Below are 21,709 nucleotides of genomic sequence, written 5' to 3'. Positions count from 1 at the left end.
CTCCCATGGCAAATTGGTCTCAGGTAAGGGGCCAGACTAAGATTGGTTCAAAAAGACCTCATGAATAACACGTGAAAGCGGCCGGGCACAGCCCAAATAAGCAACACCTCCGCTTCTCCGTCCTGCGGGCCCACCACCTACGGGAAACAACGATGGGGTCGGGTGCACTGCCAGAAGGGTGGCAGTGAAAGCAGAGGGTCTCGACGGACCAGACTCAGGCGACAGAAGCTGGCTTTGGGGACGTGGAATGTCACCTCTCTGGGGGGGAAAGAGCCGGAGCTTGTGCGGGAGGTGGAGCGTTACCAGTTGGAAGGCAAAGCTCTCTGTCTACTGGGCCATCTTCGTTTCTACCCTCACCTATGGTCATGAAGGATGGGTCAGGACCGAAAGAACGAGATCGCGGATAAAAGCGGCCGAAATGGGATTTCTCCGCAGGGTGGCTGGCATCTCCCTTAGATAAGGTGAGAAGTTCAGTCATCCGGGAGGGACTCGGAGTAGAACCGCTGCTCCTTCGCGTTGAAAGGAGCCAGTTGAGGTGGTTTGGGCACCTAGTGAGGATGCCACCTGGGCGCCTCCCTAGGGAGGTGTTCCAGGCACGTCCAGCTGGGAAGAGACCGAGGGGTAGACCTAGGACCAGGTGGAGGGATTATATGTCTTCGCTGGCCTGGGAGCGCCTTGGAATCCCCCAGTCAGAGCTGGTTGATGTGGCCAGGCAAAGGAAAGTTTGGGGCTCTCTGCCGGAGCTGTTACCTCCGCGACCCTGACGGAAAAGCGGGAGAAGATGGATGGATGGATGGATGGATCATTTTGCAGCTGAAAAACAACAGGATAAGTAAATAAAATAATACCTTTTAAATACACTTCTACAGTTTTAGGTTGAGATCAGCTCGACTTCTTCTTTGTGGTTTTTCTCTTCCACTTAATTAAAATATGAGTTATCCTCATTATTCTGTCAGTTTGTGTTCCCTCGGCTGAAGTCCTTCGGTATTTCTTGCAGTGTGGCGCCTCCTGTGGGCCTTTTCCTCACAACACACCTCACTCTTCTCGTCTCTCTTTCTCTCTCTCACACACACACACACACACACACACACACACACACACACACACACACACACACACACACACACACACACACACACACACACACACACACACACACTCCCTCTCCAGCATTCGGGTGCAGCAGACATGGGGAGCTGGTGAAGGTGCAGGTTGGATGTACCATGAGGTCTCCGCGTCTCTTGGCGGCTCTCTGCCTGCTGCTTACCGCCTCCTGTCGGCTCTGCTCGGCCGCCCAACACGGTAAGAGGCTCCAGAAGTCAGGCTCGGATGGAGACTGACACAGTCTGTCCGGTTTTAATGAAGTCTGAAGGCTGCAGGGCGACGCATAAATCACGACGGGTGCGATGGGAAGTACTTATCCGCGAGTTTGGAGCGAGCTGAGAGCACTTTGTGTTCCGGTTTTTATCTTATTTATATCACTTTTTAAGGATGGTATAACAGCTGAGAGATAAAAGAGGCATTTCTTTCAAATATGCCGCAGAATTTGTGGTAAAGGTGGGCTTTAAGTTATTCGATCCACCCAGAATGTTCTGTACTAAACCCGAGTCCTGATGCTGAAGGACATCGTGGCTATTATATTTTCTCTGAAAGGGATTTTAATTTCCTACCATCACCCTCTGCAGCTCAGATAGAGATGGAGATCGTGGAGAACTTGCATTTCCTGCACAGCTCATGTGCGTCACTGACCGAGGGTCTGCTCCGATGAATCATTGTGTTGTTGAGTCTGCAACAAACAAAAACAACCAGAAGAGGAAAGCCAACAGCAGGAGAGAGGAGAGGGAGATGCTGAGACTGTAAGGAGCTAATATATAATACCATAAAGAGAAATATCATCCTTGCTCAGCAGCTGTGAAAGGCATGTAGTCGATTTGTTATAATACAAATATACTATCTCCCAATTTCAATACAGACTTAGCCTTTGTGGGCCCTCACCCTGACCCCCTTAGCCCCCTGAGACCCTCCAATACATAACATCACAGTTGGAAATATTTAAATGGCAGTAAATCAGTGAATAGAGGAACATTTTAGCATCACTCTGGGGTGTATTAGCATTGATTTGTAATAGGTGTATAGTTATTTTATAGTTGGTTTTAATGCAGTTGTTGTCATGATGGTAAATCCTCCAGCAACAGGCATTAACTGTCTATCTAAACGGCTGTGGGCAGTGTTTCCTGCAGCTAATAACATGAGTAACACATGCAGGGCACATGTACTGATGGATACTATCATGCAGAGTGTGTGTTTAAGAGGCAGTTTGATTAAAATAAAGAAAAATACAGAAAAGCTTGTGAAGCCGTTTCAGGACCGCGGACAGCGTCCCAGAGCCTGGTCTGCTCTGATTGGTTAGCTGAGTGGTCAACTTCACTTAGAGAGGTCCCGCCCCTTAGCCAATAGGAGCGCGAGAGTTACATAGTGATGTCATGATGTCCCGGAAGTTAAAGGCTCCACAATAAAATAAAAACAGCTTGTAATTCTAGTTTTTATTTAAATAAAAAGGAGTGCTTTTGTTTGAGACTATTGTTGTATCGGCGGATGAATATGCATTTGGTGCTGTAGTGAGTGTTTGGGCAGCAGGATTGTGTGTGTGTGTGTGTGTGTGTGTGTGTGTGTGTGTGTGTGTGTGTGTGTGTGTGTGTGTGTGTGTGTGTGTGTGTGTGTGTGTGTGTGTGTGTGATGGTGTATAAAGTGTTGCTGTCACTCAGCTGCTCACCACGCAGGTTTTTATTCTATTCTGCGTCCTGTCTGACTCACCCACCTTAAAAAAACCTCCGTCAGCCCACAGATCAGAGGACTCACTCTCTCTCACACACACACACACACACACACACACACACACACACACACACACACACACACACACACACACACACACACACACACACACACACACACACACACACACATGCCAGCAGCACCATTATGAAAATGACTGGATGCAATCTGGCTCACAGTTAATGGACAATAAAAGGCTCCGACACCCTGCTGGTGATCGTAAGTCAGCCCCTTTTTCTTAATTTAACCTTTTCCATGTTTTCTGAGTAGTATTTAGATTCATTGCCTTCAGTAAAAGTACAAATACAGAGACGACAAAATACACAAATAATAAAAGAAATATTCATATTTAGGAGTTTTCTTCTGTCCTTTTTTGTAATCTATTGGCCAATTTTACCTTTTTGTACCTCAATAAGCTTGGTTTAATCTTAAGAGGTGCATTATAATCAACATTTATCGTGTGCTTTTAATGCAAAATGTTAATACAATAGTAAAATACATACAAACAGTAAACACTCTGAATCTATGTTGTATCCTTTCCAAATAGCATTCATTTCTCAATCTAAAATCTGTTCCCGTTGGGTCTGCCTCTGCGTTCTGATGTGACTCATCCTAAAGTTACAGCACACTTTATTTTACAGCTTTTTTTATAAAGAGTTTGAGAGTTTTCTGATCGTCAACCACACGGTGTATATGATTGGTCAACCACTTAGTCCCGCCCCTTAGCCTATCACGTTCAATGTGTCGGAGCGCTAGCCAATAGAAGTGTTCCAAAGTGATGTCAGTATGTTCCGGAAGTAAACGAAGGAGTTTAATGGAGGCGTTGTATTTCTGACTCACAGGAACAGAGTCCTTTAATGCAGAGAGGGAGTCTCCATTGAAGGTGGAGGCGCTGCTCAACAGATACTCTCCGTCCAAACTCTACATGATGACTAATCTGTGTCCTCCACCCACACACACCTCCCCTCTGATCTGCCCTGGCTGTGTGTTTCCAGGAGATCCTCCTCCTGTTGGGCTGCAGCCTGTCCCTCTGTGTCACTGTCACACCACAGCACACAGCATCCCCGACCAATCGGGAGACGAGTTGGAGTGATTAGCTCTCTAACGAGTCTGTGGAAGTGACAAAAATGACCTGATTAGTTGGAGGTTGTTTGCTCCCCTGCACCCTTTCATCTCCTCGCAGTAACATTTAGAGGACTCGTGAAACTGTCATTTAAAGAGCTGACGTGAAGGAAGGGAAGTCTGCTGTTTGATTCACATGAAACTTTAATGAAAACACAACGCAAACAACACACACATCTGCTGCTGTTTACAGCAACTCTGCAGATTAGGACCTGTGGAAAGGTCAACTGTGACACACACACACACACACACACACACACACACACACACACACACACACACACACACACACACACACACACACACTCTTTCCCATCACTAAGCAACAGGTGATAAACTTAATTTGAATGCGAGTATAAAACATTTTATCTCATGACATCTCTTTTCAAATATCCGTCTGTCTATGCTTTAAATCTGACACAATATTATTAAAAAATGTAGTAAAATATGTGAAATATAAAAGCTATATATTCAGTGACATGCACACTCATGAATCCCCCTCATTTATATTACAATAATTTTAAAAAATACCCAAATAATGAGACTTTTAGCTGGAAATTTAGGCGAAAAATGTGGTGCTTTTATTTTGCAGCCTCTAATTGAATGAACGTTTCTCAATTGAAGTCTGTATTTCTTTGTGTCTGCAGGTTGTTTGTTTGAAAAGAAGCTCTGTCCGAGAGATCAGCTGTGCAACGATGGTGAGTATAAAAAAACTCTCTTTCCTTTGACAAACATAACACCAGAAACGTCAGTGAAAGCTCTTTGACGTAGCAGTTTCTTTCCCCGCTGCGTACGAGGATGAGTGTGACTACATCGGGTGCAGCAGGGCTTTGAGCTGCATGCTAGCAGGAACGCATATGAAAGGGAATACCATTATTATTGCAGGTCATACAGCGACAAATCAAGCGTTACAATTCAATTAAAATCATGAAAAAGTCTCTGCTCTTTTAGTTTGAAGCTCTGAGTACAACACAATATCACACAAGGACTAATGTGACATCCTTATTCCTCTCTAGTTTATTCCATTACTACAGAAATCAGGTTTTTACAACAAAACACCAACACTGAAACAGCAGCACGACCTTTCAAAATAAAGGTCACTCTGAGACCTCACAGACTTTTATTATGAAAGGGTGAACTGTAAGAAGGTATATCATTCACGTCTCTCTCTCTTCACACACCATGAAGCCAAATCAAAACTTCTCAGACACTCTCATCCGGGGAGGCGTTCTCCCCCAGTGGGACGCTCGTATTCACGGTACCCTGAACGCAGCGTGACGAGAATAACAAACGGACCAATAGCGAGCGATCCCGGCGTGCTCCAGCTGCAGAGACAAGCTCCAGGAAGTGTGACGCGTCTTCTGTCTGTAATCCTCCGTGTGTTTGCCTCCTGCCTCATCAAACATGAGGGGGCTGTCATTACAAGAGGCGTGCACAAGTGTGTGTGTGTGTGTGTGTGTGTGTGTGTGTGTGTGTGTGTGTGTGTGTGTGTGTGTGTGTGTGTGTGTGTGTGTGTGTGTGTGTGTGTGTGTGTGTGTGTGTGTGTGTGTGTGTGTGTGTGTGTGTGTGTGTCGCAGCCCATGGAGACTGATACTGAATTATTGATGCCGGTGTTTCTCTGAGTGCATGTGGTGAAATGTAAGAATGACAGTGTGTGGGGGAAAGGCAGAGGGAGCAACAGGTTGCAAACTCAAATGTGTGAGCAAAAGAAAACATTTCAAGACTTAATGAAGATTAATATATATTTTGGGTTTGGAAACATCTGTAGTTTGTCTTCAACCTCTGGAATAATTCATCTAATTTCAGTTTGCGTAATATTAAGCAACATTCAACAAGGTTTCAAGGTTTCAAGGTTTTATTGGTCATATGCACAGCAGATACAACGTATATGTTGGCAATGAAATCTTATATCCCATGCTCCTCCAACAACTCAACATACATGGTGCAAGATAAATAAAATAGTGCAAAAAGAGAGAAGAATATTTACAATAACAACAATAAAGATTTGAGGATGTGAAATATATAGATATGTGGAATACATTGAGAGTATTTAAATACTTTACACTGTTGAATGAGGAGGTATGGACAGATGCATATATTACGTATAGCAGATGTATATGGCAGATATGTATAATATATAGATATGTGTACTATAAACAGATATGTATGGCAGATGTGTTTAATATATACATATATACACACATACATATAGAATCGGAGGATGAAACCCTCTTTATTAGTCACATACATGCACACAGCAGAGCACACACAGTGAAATTAGTCCTCTGCATTTAACCCATCCTAGTACTAGGAGCAGTGGGCAGCTATCGTGCATATATATATATATATACATGTATATATATATATATGTATGTGTGTACTATACACAGATGTGAGTAGACATTCACAGAGCTCAGGAGTTCAGCAGCGATCTCTACCTGATCTGTATTTCAGCAGACGCAGCTAATGCCTTTCAGTGTGAGATGATATTTGAGATTCAGAGTGTGTGTGTCTGTGTGTGAGCGAGAGTGAGAGAGTGGCGTGTTTGTAGAGTGAAAGAGACAAAAGAGTGAGAGATGAGTGAGAGTGCAACGTAAATAAGGTCTCCCTCCGTCAGACGCTCTTCCACCAATCGCACCCATCCTCGTCGTCTCCATGACAACAGTGACATCACTTGCCTGACAACCGTGTGTCTCCCTCGTGTGTGTGTGTGTGTGTGTGTGTGTGTGTGTGTGTGTGTGTGTGTGTGTGTGTGTGCGTGCGTGCGTGCGTGCGTGCGTGAGTGTTTGTGTGTGTGTGTGTGTGTTTGATGAGAGATGAACAGAGACAGAGCTGATGACTCACCACAGCCCACACTCTCACTTTCTTTCTTTTTCACACACACACACACACACACACACACACACACACACACACACACACACACACACACACACACACACACACACACACACACACACACACACACACACACACACACTATGCTTGACTGTGTATTTGCAGGGTTTTCTATGCATGTGTGTATCTTTTCGCGTGTAAACCTACTCACATTTATCCCTGTGTTTATTTGCATACACTTCAATGTATTTTGTGCAGCTTTCGTGTGTGTTGTGTGTGCTTCAACATGTATGTTGTGTGTGCTTCAACATGTGTCTCTACTTGGATATTATTCATGTATATTTGAATGTGTATTTCTTGCTCAGCCTCAGTCTTTAGTCAGCTTTGATGCTTTGAGGAAAATAATTGAGAAGAAAGCTTGAAAAGAGCGCTTCAGTCCCTGGTGGAAGGATATTTAGACATACTTAAACCCCTCAGATGCATCTTACGTGTTCCTGGTCCCTCTGGTAGTTAATAGTCGTGCAGCTGGTCGGCTCTATTGTGATTGGTTAAGCGCTTATAGATATCCCGCCCCTTAGCCCATCACGTATGATGTGTTGGAGCGCCAGCCAATAGAAGACAGTGTTCCGTTGTGATGTCACTGTGACGGACAGTAACGGACTTGTTGTTTTGTCTCCTGATGTGCAGACGGTTTGTTCGGACAGTGCCGGGCCCCTCACCAGGAGCCCGTCCAGTACCAGGTGTCCGTCCCCGTCCTGCACAAACTGCAGGAAGTCCTCAAAGACCTGATGGTGCAGGGTGAGTCCATCTTAAAGGTCGGTCGGAGGTGCGACGATAAGTAACTGAAGTGATGTCTGACCAAAGAGTGTGGATTATTCCTTTAACTGGTGAATTAACCCTCAGTGTGTCCATTTAAACTGAATGCTCATTAACACATTTGTGCCGGTCTTGCTTGTTCTTTCTTTTTCGTGCATGGGGTGTGTGTGTGTGTGTGTGTGTGTGTGTGTGTGTGTGTGTGTGTGTGTGTGTGTGTGTGTGTGTGTGTGTGTGTGTGTGTGTGTGTGTGTGTGTGTGTGTGTGTGTGTGTGTGTGTGTGTGTGTGTGTGTGTGTGTGTGTGTGTGTGTGTGTGTGTGTGCAGGTCTGACGTGGCAGGACGACCTGACGCAGGAGATCATCAGCCGTGAGCTGAGTCGCCTTCCCACCGCCGCCTCCTCCAATCCTCAGGAGAAATCCCTCAAACTGTGAGAGAGCTTAAACAACACAACTGTGACAGACCTCCAGATCCAGAGACGTTTTTACCAAACATCTTTTATCCCCAGGATGTCCAGGCTCCCGGGTCCCGTGCAGCGGAGGGTCCAGGAGCCCGAGGAGGTTGCTGACCCCGATATGATGCAGCAGTACGTGGACTACATGATCCTGGACTCCCCCCAGTCTTCCGTGCACATGCAGAGGCCCCTGCCGGACCCCTACGCCTTCCCGCAGGTGGGGGAGTCCTCTGAACTTACTGGAAAAACAGTAGCAAAAAGTTGTGTTTTCACAGTGTGTGTGTGTGTGTGTGTGTGTGTGTGTGTGTGTGTGTGTGTGTGTGTGTGTGTGTGTGTGTGTGTGTGTGTGTGTGTGTGTGTGTGTGTGTGTGTGTGTGTGTGTGTGTGTGTGTGTGTGTGTGTGTGTGTGTGTGTGTGTTTGTTGTAGAAGCAGAAGTACGGCTACCAGGAGGAGGAGGAGCGCTCCTTGAACTCTCTGGATGACAATCGGCTCGTCGCCTCCTCCTCTCGCTCCAGAAACTCTCTGGGCCGAGACCAGCAGCTCCTCCAGAACCTGCTCTCCTTTTACCTCACCTCCCCTTCCTCCTCGTCGTCGTCCTCCTCGTCCTCCTCCTCTTCCTCCCCTCAGCAGCCACTCTCCCGCCACAGAGGAGCTGCAGGATTTCCCTCTTCACTCTCCTCCTCGTCCTTCTTCCCGGAGCTGGACTTCCCGTTGGACTACGGTGAGGACTACATTTCCCAGGTGTCTCAGCTGAGCAAGCAGAAGCAGCAGGAGCAGGAGGAGGAGAAGAAGAAGAAGCAGGAGGAGTACGACGCCCTGTCAGGACTGGATGGTGAGGGAGGAGATAAGCATATGCAAACAATATATCATAAATAAATAGGTTGCATTAATAAAGCATTGATGAAACACGGCTGGAATGTGTTGCACCTCTGCTGCATTTCAGAGCGCTCTCTGCAGAGGCTGGCACTGCTCCTCGATCATTATGGGCTGGACATGAAGGATTTATCCCCCGAGCAGAGGGAGGACCTGCCGGCCGCTCTGAAGCAGCTGCAGCTGGAGAGCTCCTTCAGCAGCACGCTCACCAAAGGTCTCCCTGCTCTCTTTATTCACATCAGTGTCCTTTCCTGCAGCATGCACTCAGTCAGAACCAGATCCCTGGGTACCTGCTTACTGTCAGAGGGGTTCATGTCTGATAAACACTGTATTACAAGAGGGTAACAGATGCATCTAAACATGTGCAACAGGTGCATTACATCAGGGTGCAGGTGCATTCAGTGTTTAAAATGACGTCAGAATACATATCATTTGTTTGCTTTATTGATGATTAAATGGTGTTTTTCTTTCATTAGATAAATACGGGAACGGTGCTGCTGCAGGAAAGAAGGTGAGCATGAAATAAAAGCATCTAACTCTAAGGAAAGTACAATATGAACGTATGAAACATGCTGTTGGATGTCATCATGCATCATCATGCAGGTCAAAGAGGGTGCAATGGCGTACAAGTCTGCTGCGTCCTCCAACAACTCCCCAAAACCTGCAGCGGAGCAGAAACACTCGACCCCCCCGGCAGCTGGAAACCAGGAGAAGGACGAGTACGGATACATGTTGTGTTGTTGTGTCTCAAAGGAAGACTGCAGGACATTAAGAAGTAATAATAATTTCTAAAGAAGAGAGACGAGGGAAAGAGAGGAGGTTAAAAACAGACGTGAGGAAAGCCTTCTGCATGTGGAAGAGATTCTCTGAGTTTATCCTGCTTCACCTGGCAACGACCCGTCACCTTTACCCTCAAAGTGAAAGCATGACAAAAATATCCACTTATTTTTCTCCTGCTCAAAAATTCAGGGATATGACACAGAATAATAATAGAAAATAAGTGCAATTTATTTCAGAAAAATAACCAAAAACATAATAATACAAACACCAAAACATACGAGTTTAAATACTATTTTGTGTTTCCCCTCCTCAGTGTGGTCGGACCTGCCATCTCCTTCAGGCTCAGACCCAAGAACCTCACGGCTCCAGACGGGGCGGAGAAATCCGGTGAGCCCCCTGCTGTGCTTTTCATGCAAATGTTGGTATAAAAAATAACTTTTACAGTCATTATTTTTATCATTTCTTCCTGCAGTTGCAGAGAAGCACTTGCTGCAGAGCGGAGGAGGAGAGGTGGGTACCTGTGTGAGGACAGTGGAAAATAAAAACAGGGTTTAGGGCCGAAGCTGCAGGACGGAATTAAATCAGGTTCTGTTGGAGGAAATGAGTTAGGGTTTAAAGACTAGAAACAAGACTTTTATTTTGAAATTCAGTCCCGGAAGTGTGCAGCTTGCTTGAAGCCGGTCTCACCTCAGACTTGATCGCTGGGCACTGAGTCCATGAGAGTGCAGCTGGAAGTCAGGAGACGTGTGGGTGAGTTAGAAATAAACTCGTTAACTCTAAAGTATTATTAATAAAGGAGCAGTTATGAAGCTTCTTTATGACTTGTATTCCCCTGAGATTCTATTAATACTACTGAGATTTAATGTGCTTTTTATTTATTATGCCATTCCTAAATATTCTATAACAGATATGTATTTCCTAAAGATAGCCTCTGAATGCTCATGTTGTCATTATGCATCTGTAGTTATTATTGCGCTGTCGTTTTATAAAGGTATTTATATCATTATAAAGTTATATCCCAGAGTTTCTGCAGCTCTAATCAGTTATTGTGACAACCTTTGCAGAAATACAGAAGTTTATTTCACCTGTTTTTTTTAGCTCCATAAATCAGATAGAAAACTCTGATTTATAGCACATGTAGCTCAGTCATCCATGATCCTTTTCCCCTGTTCCACACACACACACTGACCCCCATCAGGGCCCCTTTGTAATAGCAGGTGAAGAACACACACACACACACACACACACACACACACACACACACACACACACACACACACACACACACACACACACACACACAGCGACTCACATTCCTGAGACCCACAGAGAGGAAGGAGGAGGTCCCAAAGGTCAATAGAGACAATTCTTAGAGGAGGGGAGGAGAGAGGGTAGTGGGGGGTCACAAGGAGAAGAGGGGGGGGGGGGGTAATGAAAGGAGAGAAACGAGGGGAAGAAAGGGGGGAGAGAGGAGAAGTAAAGAAAGGCATATTTTTGTTCCTCCTGAGATCGATGAGGAGAAATAAATAAAGAAATACATCTTCCTCCTCTTCTTCCTCTTCCTCTTCTTCTTCCTCCTCCTCCTCCTCTTCCTCCTCCTCCTTAAATCCTTGTACTGGTCTCCTCATCCCAGAGCCATGAAGGGAAGGCGTTGCCCCTGGCGACCCGGGTGCAGCCCCGCCCCTCCGGCTGGGTGTTCTCCACGCTGGTTGCCATGGCGTGCATCGGCAGCGTCCTGGTGGCAGCCATGACCATCGCCTGCCTGCGGCACCACGCCCACCGGCTGGCCGCCCGGAAGTTGGGCCTGGGGCCGGAGGGGGGCAGCTTCACGCACCAGGAGTACCAGGTGAGGAGAACTACAAACATGGCCGCCTGTAGGAGTAAAGCTATAAGGAGTGATGACGCAGTGATGCTCACCTGCCTCCCAGGACCTGTGTCGCCAGCACATGTCCTCCAAGGGAGCCTTCGGACGCCTGGAGGCCGCCGCCCTGGGCGCTGTGGGGGGAGCGGGCGGAGGAGTGAGCGGAGGAGGAGGCGTTGGTGTCGGTGTTGCAGGTGGAGGAGCAGCCGGAGGAGACTCCAGAGTGAGCAGCGTCTCGTCTCAGTTCAGCGACGGCGCTCAGCCCAGCCCGAGCTCCGTCAGCAGCACGCCGTCCTGGTGCGAGGAGCCGGCGCAGGCCAACATGGACATCTCCACCGGACACATGATACTGGTCAGTGCCCACTCTTCTGCATCATACTGCATATTATGGGATGGGAGCAGTGTTTGAGTGTGTGTGACATCCCTCAGGCCTACATGGAGGACCACCTGAGGAACAAGGACCGCCTGATGAAGGAGTGGGAGGCGCTGTGCTCCTACACCGCCGAGCCCAGCGCCGTCTCCATCGCTCACAGCGACGCCAACGCCAAGAAGAACCGCTGCGCTCAGTCCGCCCCCTGTGAGTCAGCACGCTCTGGGGGGAGGGTCTCTGTGGTAATGTTGAGAAACACCTGTTGAATGTGTGTGTGCTCCTGCAGATGATCACTCCCGGGTGAAGCTGAAGGCGGAGGTCAACCCTTCTCGCTCCGACTACATCAACGCCAGCACCATAGTGCGTTGGACTTAAATGTCTTAGTCTGGGATTTAAAAATGTGTGGGACCTTTGTAACTCTCCCCTCTACCTGCCTTCAGATTGAGCACGACCCCCGCATGCCGGCCTACATCGCCACCCAGGGCCCGCTGTCACACACCATCTCTGACTTCTGGCAGGTGAGGGGCCTCCACTCATTCATGGTCTACCTTTGAGTTTCTACTCCTTCTCCTTCAGGGTCTTATCTCTGGTCATGCATGCATATGGGTCTTTATTGCAGGATGTAACTAACTGGAGTGTGTGTGTGTGTGTGTGTGTGTGTGTGTGTGTGTGTGTGTGTGTGTGTGTGTGTGTGTGTGTGTGTGTGTGTGTGTGTGTGTGTGTGTGTGTGTGTGTGTGTGTGTAGATGGTGTGGGAGAACGGCTGCACAGTGATCGTGATGATGAGCGCTCTGGTGGAGGACGGGGAGAAACAGTGCGACCGCTACTGGCCTGACGAGGGCTCGTCCCTCTACCACATCTACGAGGTGTGTGTGTGTGTGTGTGTGTGTGTGTGTGTAAAAGAAAGAGAGAGAGAGACATGTCTGATTGTTGTTCTACCTGCAGGTGAACTTGGTGTCGGAGCACATCTGGTGTAACGACTTCCTGGTGCGGAGCTTCTACCTGAAGAACGTGCAGACGCAGGAGACCCGCACCCTCACTCAGTTCCACTTCCTCAGCTGGCCGGCGCAGGGCATCCCCACCTCCACCCGCCCGCTGCTCGACTTCCGCAGGTACCGCCTCCACCTGCACACCAACTAACATGAGACATCCAATAGTCTGGAAAAAGTAGATGCATCACAGAGGTGTTAATGCATTGACATATCAATAAATAAGACCCTAAATCTGTCAATCAAGCAAATAAAATAACCGTTAAAGTTTCCAGGTGGTTTTACATTTTAGACTTTACTTTACTACAATTAAAACAAGTTTACATCATTTTGCAAGATAAATAATAATTCTGCAGGAAACTAATCTTTAAATACTTTTACTGCAACTAATGTAATTAAATAAAACTGAAAGGACTCCTATTGCACTCTATTTTGGCTCTAGCTGAGTTTTATAGCCACCGTTAAAGCAGGGGAAAGTCATTTTAAAACTGTGGAAAACAACCTTAAAACAAAGCATGTCGTGCATTATGAAATGCCCCCCCCCTGTGCGATGGAGGTCAGCGGCTGGTTTAATGTGAACATATCTGTCCGTGTCATTCTTGTGGTTTGCAGCTAGTTTGTGTCTCCAGTTGCATAGTCACAAAAATGATCATGGACTGATGTGGCTGCAGCAGGAGGTCCCAGGCTTTGGTAGAAGTCCCAATATATCTCCTAAACCTCCAATAAAGCAGCTGGTTTGTCCCTGTATATCTGCTGCTTACTACTTAGGGTTTTAATCTAAATACACTTATAATTAAATAACAGTTCTAGATGCTGGGTAAAGTATTCAACTGCCATATTAATGATTATTTTAGCTGGTTCTTTGCTCACATTTAGGATCATAGTGGCATTTTTAGATTGGATAAGTTACCTAGCATCCATGTATATGTGTATAGGTAAATAAATCGGTTTTATTTGTGGTGTTTTCCTCCTCAGGAAGGTGAATAAGTGCTACAGAGGACGGTCCTGCCCCATCATCGTGCACTGCAGGTAAACCCTGAGTTATTCATCTCAATTTAGACAAATTATTCAGATGAGAGGACTGGGTTTATATAGCATTGCAGTACCACGTGAGTGCACTAGGTGGCAGGCATATGCATCAACGATCATTAACGAGAGTTTTTGCAGTCAGATCATTAATTGTTTTTATGATATTGTTTGAATAGTGACGGGACAGGCCGGACTGGGACTTACATCCTGATCGACATGGTTCTCAATCGTATGGCTAAAGGTGAGCTTTATTTATGGTATGCAAATTCATTATCAACGATCAAAATCAAGACTAACGACCACTGGAGTTTTCTTTGGAAGATGAAACTAAAAAGGAGTTATGTTTGTGCTTTTAATCAGACGAGAGGAGGAGGAGTACGTGTGTGTGTTGGAAGTTTTGCAGCATGCATCAGTGTGCAAGTTACTGATGCAGTGTGTGTGTGTGTGTGTGTGTGTGTGTGTGTGTGTGTGTGTGTGTGTGTGTGTGTGTGTGTGTGTGTGTGTGTGTGTGTGTGTGTGTGTGTGTCTGTGTGTGTGTGTGTGTCCTTGATGCGCTGCAGGTGTGAAAGAGATCGACATCGCTGCGACCCTGGAGCACGTCCGGGACCAGAGGCCGGGCATGGTCCGCACCAAGGTCAGTGAAGGCAACAGTGAGTGGAAATTAAAAACAAAGGGTCGTTTTAAGGATGATTTGTGATTCCTTCTTCCGTCTGCAGGATCAGTTTGAGTTCGCTCTGACGGCCGTCGCTGAGGAGGTCAACGCCATCCTCAAAGCTCTGCCGCAGTGAGACCCTCCTCTTCCTCCTGCCGTCCTCCTCCTCTCCACCATGATGATGATGATCACGATGAAGGACGACATTCTGCTTCTCTGTCCGCCCGCCTGGTGTCAAAAAACCCCCAAGAAAACATCTTACTGTGGGACAGCCTTAAAGCCAGAAAGGATGGGTGTGATTTTGATGCGTTTGTGGCACAGATGTGATGTGTCCAGGGACAGGCGTGTTGCGTTCAATGCCAATGTGATTTTAAATTTAAAGCAAAACAATTGAGATTTTTTAAAAAGAGATTAAAAAACCCACATGCATGGTTTGTTATTCATTCAGGAGAATAATGCCGTGTTAAATTAACAAAATATAAAACCACCAGAAACTGCAAATTACAAGAAAATAAAAAATATTGTTAAATATAAATTAATGCCGGGTAAAAAATGGAAGAAATAAAACCAAGATGCCTGCAAAGATGTGTCCTTCCCAGCTTTGTCTTTGCAGGATATATAATTAAAAGTAACCAGCCACCCTGAATGCAACCTCTGAACCACCAGTCTTAAAGGTGGGTGTTGAATTGTGCTGCTGTCGGGTTCGAGCAGGTGTGGAAACAGGTGTGAAGGTGTGAAAAGGAGGATTTGTGATTGTTTACCTGCTCTCTCTGTAACTCCCCTCCCTCTCCTCACACACCTGCAGAAAATACAAACACACAGCGTCCCTGTGTGTGTGTGTGTGTGTGTGTGTACAGGTCATTCTACGTCACTGGATATATTGTTGTTTACCTCATGCAAGTCAAAAAAGAAATAAAAAAATTAAAAATAAATGCTATTCTCTGAAAGAACAAGGAAAGCTTATTTTGTATCTGTGAGACCTTGAATAAATATTTTAGTGTTGAAGTGCTGCAATCGCTCGACTGAATGGTGTCTTTCTGCACTGCAAAATCCAGACAGCTGTTTCAATTTACTGTAAATACACACACATTATTAGACCAATATATATGTATATATCTGTTGAAAAATAAGAACAGATTCCTGAATAAAATACAGAAAAAATCTATCAACAAATATATATATTTTAAATAATAATAATGAATATTTACAGATCTTTAAAACATGTATTTGTATTATTATGTTTGTGTACTTACTTTGTTATTTTAGTTATTCCTCCTTATACTTTCATTTTTTATTGTACAGTTTTTGTTTAATTGTCAACGTTTTTTATCTTTTTTTTCTGACATTGCAGAGTGTTGACAGAAAGCATGGCCCAATGAGTTAATCTGGCTGAATGAGTGTCAGCTGGGAACCTGAGAGAGACTGGGAGCAGGGTTGGTTTTGTTTGCTGCATGGCTGATGATCCAGAGAAGCTACCAGCAAAGCGTGGAAAAGATTGGAGCTGAAGAGTTTACCTTTCTCAAGTTTTGAGTGAAAATAAGAGACTGCTTGATAGGATTTCCACAAGCTGAAGGACCAATTCTGCACTCATCCCTCTGATCTACCAGATAAGGTATAAATACCAGCTTTATTTGTAAAGAAACACCTGCAGGATGAGGTGTGTGACTAACAAATAAACTGATCAGATGAGTGCTGAGTTTTATATGTGGCAGATACACCTGTGATCTTTGCTCTGTACAACTTCCTGACCTAGAAGTATATATCAGTGGTACAAATAATAACCCCTTGAGAGCTCAGATAATTATAAACTTCCACCTTTTGAAGTAAACACAGAACAAAATGATTATTTGAATACGTTTGTTTATTTTGCATGAACATGACACTATAGCTCACTGTTAAGAAAGAACTGAAGGATGGAGTCCAGAAAGACTTCAGCGAGCTACAGATGTTTCCTCAGTACTCTTCTCCTTCTTCCTCCTCCCCGATGCTGTCGGTGCCCACCTCCTCGTAGTCCTTCTCCAGGGCGGCCATGTCCTCCCTGGCCTCGGAGAACTCCCCCTCCTCCATCCCCTCCCCCACGTACCAGTGCACGAAGGCCCTCTTGGCGTACATCAGGTCGAACTTGTGGTCCAGGCGCGCCCAGGCCTCTGCGATGGCGGTGGTGTTGCTCAGCATGCACACCGCCCTCTGCACCTTGGCCAGGTCTCCCCCAGGAACCACAGTGGGGGGCTGGTAGTTGATGCCCACCTTGAAGCCAGTGGGACACCAGTCCACAAACTGGATGGTGCGCTTGGTCTTGATGGTGGCGATGGCAGAGTTGACATCTTTGGGCACCACGTCCCCCCGGTACAGGAGACAGCAGGCCATGTACTTGCCGTGGCGGGGGTCGCATTTCACCATCTGGTTGGCGGGCTCGAAGCAGGCGTTGGTGATCTCTGCGACCGACAGCTGCTCGTGGTAGGCCTTCTCTGCGGAGATAACCGGGGCGTAGGTGGCCAGGGGAAGTGGATGCGTGGGTAGGGCACCAGGTTGGTCTGGAACTCCGTCAGATCCACGTTCAAGGCGCCGTCGAAGCGCAGGGAGGCGGTGATGGAGGAGACGATCTGTCCGATCAGCCTGTTGAGGTTGGTGTAGGTGGGGCGCTCGATGTCCAGGTTCCTGCGGCAGATGTCGTAGATGGCCTCGTTGTCCACCATGAAGGCGCAGTCAGAGTGCTCCAGGGTGGTGTGGGTGGTCAGGATGGAGTTGTAGGGCTCCACCACAGCCGTGGACACCTGAGGAGCTGGATAGATGGCAAACTCCAGCTTGGACTTCTTGCCGTAGTCGACAGAGAGACGCTCCATCAGCAGGGAGGTGAAGCCAGAGCCGGTTCCTCCTCCGAAGGAGTGGAAGATGAGGAAACCCTGGAGCCCGGTGCACTGGTCAGCCTGCAGGAAAGCAATGAATCATGACTCTGTGACGGATGTGGATAAACTGAAATGTGAAGTAGATGCTTAAAAACTCACCAGTTTGCGAGTCCGGTCCAGAACCAGGTCGATGATCTCCTTGCCGATGGTGTAGTGACCGCGGGCGTAGTTGTTGGCTGCATCTTCCTTTCCAGTGATCAGCTGCTCCGGGTGGAAGAGCTGCCGGTAGGTTCCTGTGCGGACTTCATCTGCAAATGGAAAGAATTGAACATTAAACCCAGTGCCACACTTCTGAATTTCAAACTCTCTGGAGGAAAGGATCTTTGATGGTACCGATGACTGTGGGCTCCAGGTCCACGAACACGGCTCTGGGAACGTGTTTGCCCGCTCCCGTCTCGCTGAAGAAGGTGTTGAAGGAGTCGTCTCCTCCTCCGATGGTCTTGTCGCTTGGCATCTGACCGTCCGGCTGGATGCCGTGCTCCAGGCAGTAGAGCTCCCAGCATGCATTGCCGATCTGAGCTCCAGCTTGGCCAACGTGGACGGAGATGCATTCACGCTGCAAGAGCAGGTGGTGCAGATGTCAAGAACTCATTTACACAGCACAATTAAATTAAAGAATCCAATAAACGGAAATAACACACAGTTGTTAAGTTGATTGGTGAAGCCCAGTGCTTCGTGGTACCTCCCACAGAGAGGAGCTGTTGACACCTAACAACCAAGCCCTGCTACAGAGATACCACACTAAACAAACAGAACCATTTAAAAGCTATAAAGAGTGGGTCTCACTTCCTGTAAGCGGGTGAAACATTGACAAAATCCCCCAAAAGCCACCATGGCATGAAGGAGTCTTGCTGTACAACCCAATGCCTTTGCACACCCTGCCTTTAGAGACACTATGTCAGAACACAGAACTCCATGAATGCTTTTCTGAGGTGTATTTGGTATGACTCATGGTATGTTCTGGTTTTGTAAAATAAAAAGGTCCTCACCATGTTTCCGTTGCTTGTAGCAGTCCCTCCTTCACCTGAGATGAGTGGCTGGGGATGTTGTGTGGGTCAGAGGTGCAGCCGAGCGGCTTTATAGCGCAGCATCGCTAGGCAACAGCGTGTTGTGGAAACTGGAGACGCTGCATGCATCAAGTACTCTGATGCAAGATGAGGAGCGCGACAAAAAAGATCAACTGCTGTGCTCCGATCGAAGGAACAACAGCTGTTTCTCACACAAGCGAGTAGCCAGCTACAATGGCACAGAGGCCGTGAAATATGACCCATACCAACACAGCCTCTCCTCCAATTACACTTTAAATAAAAGGCCTTTTACTGTGCAGTGAGCAGGGTCCAACAGGAGGTGTGTTGCCTGCTGTTGGATAGGACTCATAACCCTGACACATCAGATTGAATACATGAAGAAAGGCTGTTATTGAGCACTGGTTTTATTTAAAATACTGTTCAAATGGCTCGTTTGGAGCCTTAGTGGTAGAGGTAAAAACAAATACCTCCTCACAGTGACAGATCACCATTGCATCAGCACTGTGGTGAGGATCCATCTGCAATGCAAAGCTAACAGACTGCCTGTGCAGAACATCAGAGGGTTTTCACTGTTAGGAGCACCACAGAGAGGAGGAGCTGGATGCATGCAACGAAACAGAGTTAGACATTAAGAAAGGATTATGTTTTAGACATGCACCCTGAGAGAGATCGTGTTTGACTTCTTCAACATGCACTGGTATTTATGAATCACCTGCTCACCCTAAACTGATTTAATATGCATTGTTTTAATGGCATTAATTAGACCCCAATGATGGTTTTCAGAACAGTTTTTTCCTGAAACACTTGAGTCCTAGTTAGCCATTGTGTTCATACTCCATTGTTTGAAGATGAATGGGTGTTATTTGTTGCACCTCAGCGCCTGAAGGTAACCCTGGAGATGTAATAACAAACCAACTCATGTTTGCCAGAGCATTTAGTCTCCCTAGTTACTCTTTTCTCAGGGTTTTCCTCCTGGCTGGCAGCTGGTCTTAGCAGAGCTGGTGGGAGAAACTGAACGTCTGCACACATGAGAGGGAAGTGGGGGCTGCAACATCCCTGCTTCTCATTGTTAGACATGACCTTCTCTCGTAGCACACATGAAACACACACACGCTTACCATAAAAGCTTTACTTTATTTTACATTTGAAATGCAATTGTAGCTTGACAATGTGAGGATATTTAACACCTTCTGTTAAGACTAGTACTCCTCGCCTTCTTCTCCTTCCTCCCCAACACTGTCGGTGCCCACCTCCTCGTAGTCCTTCTCCAGGGCGGCCATGTCCTCCCTGGCCTCGGAAAACTCCCCCTCCTCCATCCCCTCCCCCACGTACCAGTGCACGAAGGCCCTCTTGGCGTACATCAGGTCGAACTTGTGGTCCAGGCGCGCCCAGGCCTCTGCGATGGCGGTGGTGTTGCTCAGCATGCACACCGCCCTCTGCACCTTGGCCAGGTCTCCCCCAGGAACCACAGTGGGGGGCTGGTAGTTGATGCCCACCTTGAAGCCAGTGGGACACCAGTCCACAAACTGGATGGTGCGCTTGGTCTTGATGGTGGCGATGGCTGAATTCACCTCTTTGGGCACCACGTCCCCCCGGTACAGGAGACAGCAGGCCATGTACTTGCCATGGCGGGGGTCGCACTTCACCATTTGGTTGGCGGGCTCGAAGCAGGCGTTGGTGATCTCTGCGACCGACAGCTGCTCGTGGTAGGCCTTCTCTGCGGAGATAACTGGGGCGTAGGTGGCCAGAGGGAAGTGGATGCGAGGGTAGGGCACCAGGTTGGTCTGGAACTCCGTCAGATCCACGTTCAAGGCGCCGTCGAAGCGCAGGGAGGCGGTGATGGAGGAGACGATCTGTCCGATCAGCCTGTTGAGGTTGGTGTAGGTGGGGCGCTCGATGTCCAGGTTCCTGCGGCAGATGTCGTAGATGGCCTCGTTGTCCACCATGAAGGCGCAGTCAGAGTGCTCCAGGGTGGTGTGGGTGGTCAGGATGGAGTTGTAGGGCTCCACCACAGCCGTGGACACCTGGGGGGCGGGGTAAACCGCAAACTCCAGCTTGGACTTCTTGCCGTAGTCGACAGAGAGACGCTCCATCAGCAGGGAGGTGAAGCCAGAGCCGGTTCCTCCTCCGAAGGAGTGGAAGATGAGGAAACCCTGGAGCCCGGTGCACTGGTCAGCCTGCAGGAAAGCAATGAATCATGACTCTGTGACGGATGTGGATAAACTGAAATGTGAAGTAGATGCTTAAAAACTCACCAGTTTGCGAGTCCGGTCCAGAACCAGGTCGATGATCTCCTTGCCGATGGTGTAGTGACCGCGGGCGTAGTTGTTGGCTGCATCTTCCTTTCCAGTGATCAGCTGCTCCGGGTGGAAGAGCTGCCGGTAGGTTCCTGTGCGGACTTCATCTGCAAATGGAAAGAATTGAACATTAAACCCAGTGCCACACTTCTGAATTTCAAACTCTCTGGAGGAAAGGATCTTTGATGGTACCGATGACTGTGGGCTCCAGGTCCACGAACACGGCTCTGGGAACGTGTTTGCCCGCTCCCGTCTCGCTGAAGAAGGTGTTGAAGGAGTCGTCTCCTCCTCCGATGGTCTTGTCGCTCGGCATCTGACCGTCCGGCTGGATGCCGTGCTCCAGGCAGTAGAGCTCCCAGCATGCATTTCCCATTTGCACGCCGGCCTGACCGACATGGATTGAAAGGCATTCACGCTGCACAACAGAGAGAGGTGAAATTAGAACTGCGAGTCTGGATTAAATCTGCATTTCTGGAATCAGCTGACTCACATTCCTACTTTATATCGTGGCTAAAATCAGAAAGCATGTCCCTTTTTGTAAATGTGTAAAACTGCAGGAGCTCACCATGATTAGAAATTCCTGCTGCTGACTGAGGATCTGCTCGAGGAATCTGCCTGTTGGTGCTGAGACTCCTCCTGTAGTTATACTGCCTCCAAACTCTATGGTAACAAGCTTTGTTGTCCTTAAACGGGGAGTGACCTTAGTCAATAATTCAGCTGTGGAAATCAGTATGCAACCCGCCACACATCAGTGACCCCTTGTCCGGCAGCTGGATAATGTTTACCCCCGACCCGCACATACTTCAGCTTCATTTAAGTCACAAAGCAAACAGAGGATTGTTTTAGTGTGTGAGGAGTACGCT

At 47.4% G+C, this 21,709-nt stretch overlaps 3 protein-coding genes across 3 annotated transcripts; 1 reads left to right on the top strand and 2 right to left on the bottom strand.

The window, feature by feature from the left end:
- Positions 1–1,165: 1,165 nt before the first annotated feature.
- ptprnb (protein tyrosine phosphatase receptor type Nb) lies at positions 1,166–15,620 on the top strand. The gene is made up of 22 exons (XM_063877608.1): positions 1,166–1,302; positions 4,605–4,655; positions 7,483–7,593; positions 7,935–8,037; positions 8,116–8,278; positions 8,489–8,894; positions 9,006–9,149; positions 9,412–9,446; positions 9,539–9,654; positions 10,029–10,102; positions 10,188–10,225; positions 11,349–11,561; positions 11,644–11,928; positions 12,006–12,153; positions 12,233–12,306; positions 12,387–12,464; positions 12,692–12,811; positions 12,891–13,057; positions 13,910–13,963; positions 14,140–14,204; positions 14,524–14,597; positions 14,680–15,620. Exons 1-22 carry the CDS (start codon positions 1,224–1,226, stop codon positions 14,749–14,751), a joined length of 2,670 nt encoding a protein of 889 aa, XP_063733678.1. The 5' UTR covers positions 1,166–1,223; the 3' UTR covers positions 14,752–15,620.
- An 873-nt stretch (positions 15,621–16,493) lies between these two features.
- Positions 16,494–18,645, bottom strand: LOC134860798 (tubulin alpha-1D chain-like). Its single transcript, XM_063877609.1, is given in 5 exon segments — positions 16,494–17,113; positions 17,116–17,542; positions 17,621–17,769; positions 17,855–18,077; positions 18,511–18,645. Coding segments are annotated over 5 exon segments (1,347 nt in total). The 5' UTR covers positions 18,514–18,645; the 3' UTR covers positions 16,494–16,568.
- A 1,018-nt stretch (positions 18,646–19,663) lies between these two features.
- Positions 19,664–21,524, bottom strand: si:ch211-114n24.6 (uncharacterized protein LOC795591 homolog). The gene is made up of 4 exons (XM_063877829.1): positions 21,412–21,524; positions 21,039–21,261; positions 20,805–20,953; positions 19,664–20,726 (listed from the first exon to the last, which is right to left on the bottom strand). Exons 1-4 carry the CDS (start codon positions 21,412–21,414, stop codon positions 19,749–19,751), a joined length of 1,353 nt encoding a protein of 450 aa, XP_063733899.1. The 5' UTR covers positions 21,415–21,524; the 3' UTR covers positions 19,664–19,748.
- Positions 21,525–21,709: the final 185 nt, after the last annotated feature.

The sequence above is a fragment of the Eleginops maclovinus genome, chromosome 24, assembly GCF_036324505.1.
Source record: "Eleginops maclovinus isolate JMC-PN-2008 ecotype Puerto Natales chromosome 24, JC_Emac_rtc_rv5, whole genome shotgun sequence".
Classification (NCBI taxonomy): Eukaryota; Metazoa; Chordata; class Actinopteri; order Perciformes; family Eleginopidae; genus Eleginops; species Eleginops maclovinus.
This window is presented reverse-complemented; position numbering and strand designations above follow the sequence as displayed.

Bases quoted from the DNA above. Each gene is read 5' to 3' on its own strand.
- ptprnb (XM_063877608.1), top strand. From the start codon at position 1,224: ATGAGGTCTCCGCGTCTCTTGGCGGCTCTCTGCCTGCTGCTTACCGCC. The intron at 8,279-8,488 runs GTGGGGGAGTCC...TGTTTGTTGTAG, and splicing joins ACCCCTACGCCTTCCCGCAG to AAGCAGAAGTACGGCTACCA. The intron at 10,226-11,348 runs GTGGGTACCTGT...TCCTCATCCCAG, and splicing joins TGCAGAGCGGAGGAGGAGAG to AGCCATGAAGGGAAGGCGTT.
- si:ch211-114n24.6 (XM_063877829.1), bottom strand. The intron at 20,954-21,038 runs GTACCATCAAAG...TTCCATTTGCAG, and splicing joins CCTGGAGCCCACAGTCATCG to ATGAAGTCCGCACAGGAACC. The intron at 20,727-20,804 runs GTGAGTTTTTAA...GCTTTCCTGCAG, and splicing joins TGGACCGGACTCGCAAACTG to GCTGACCAGTGCACCGGGCT.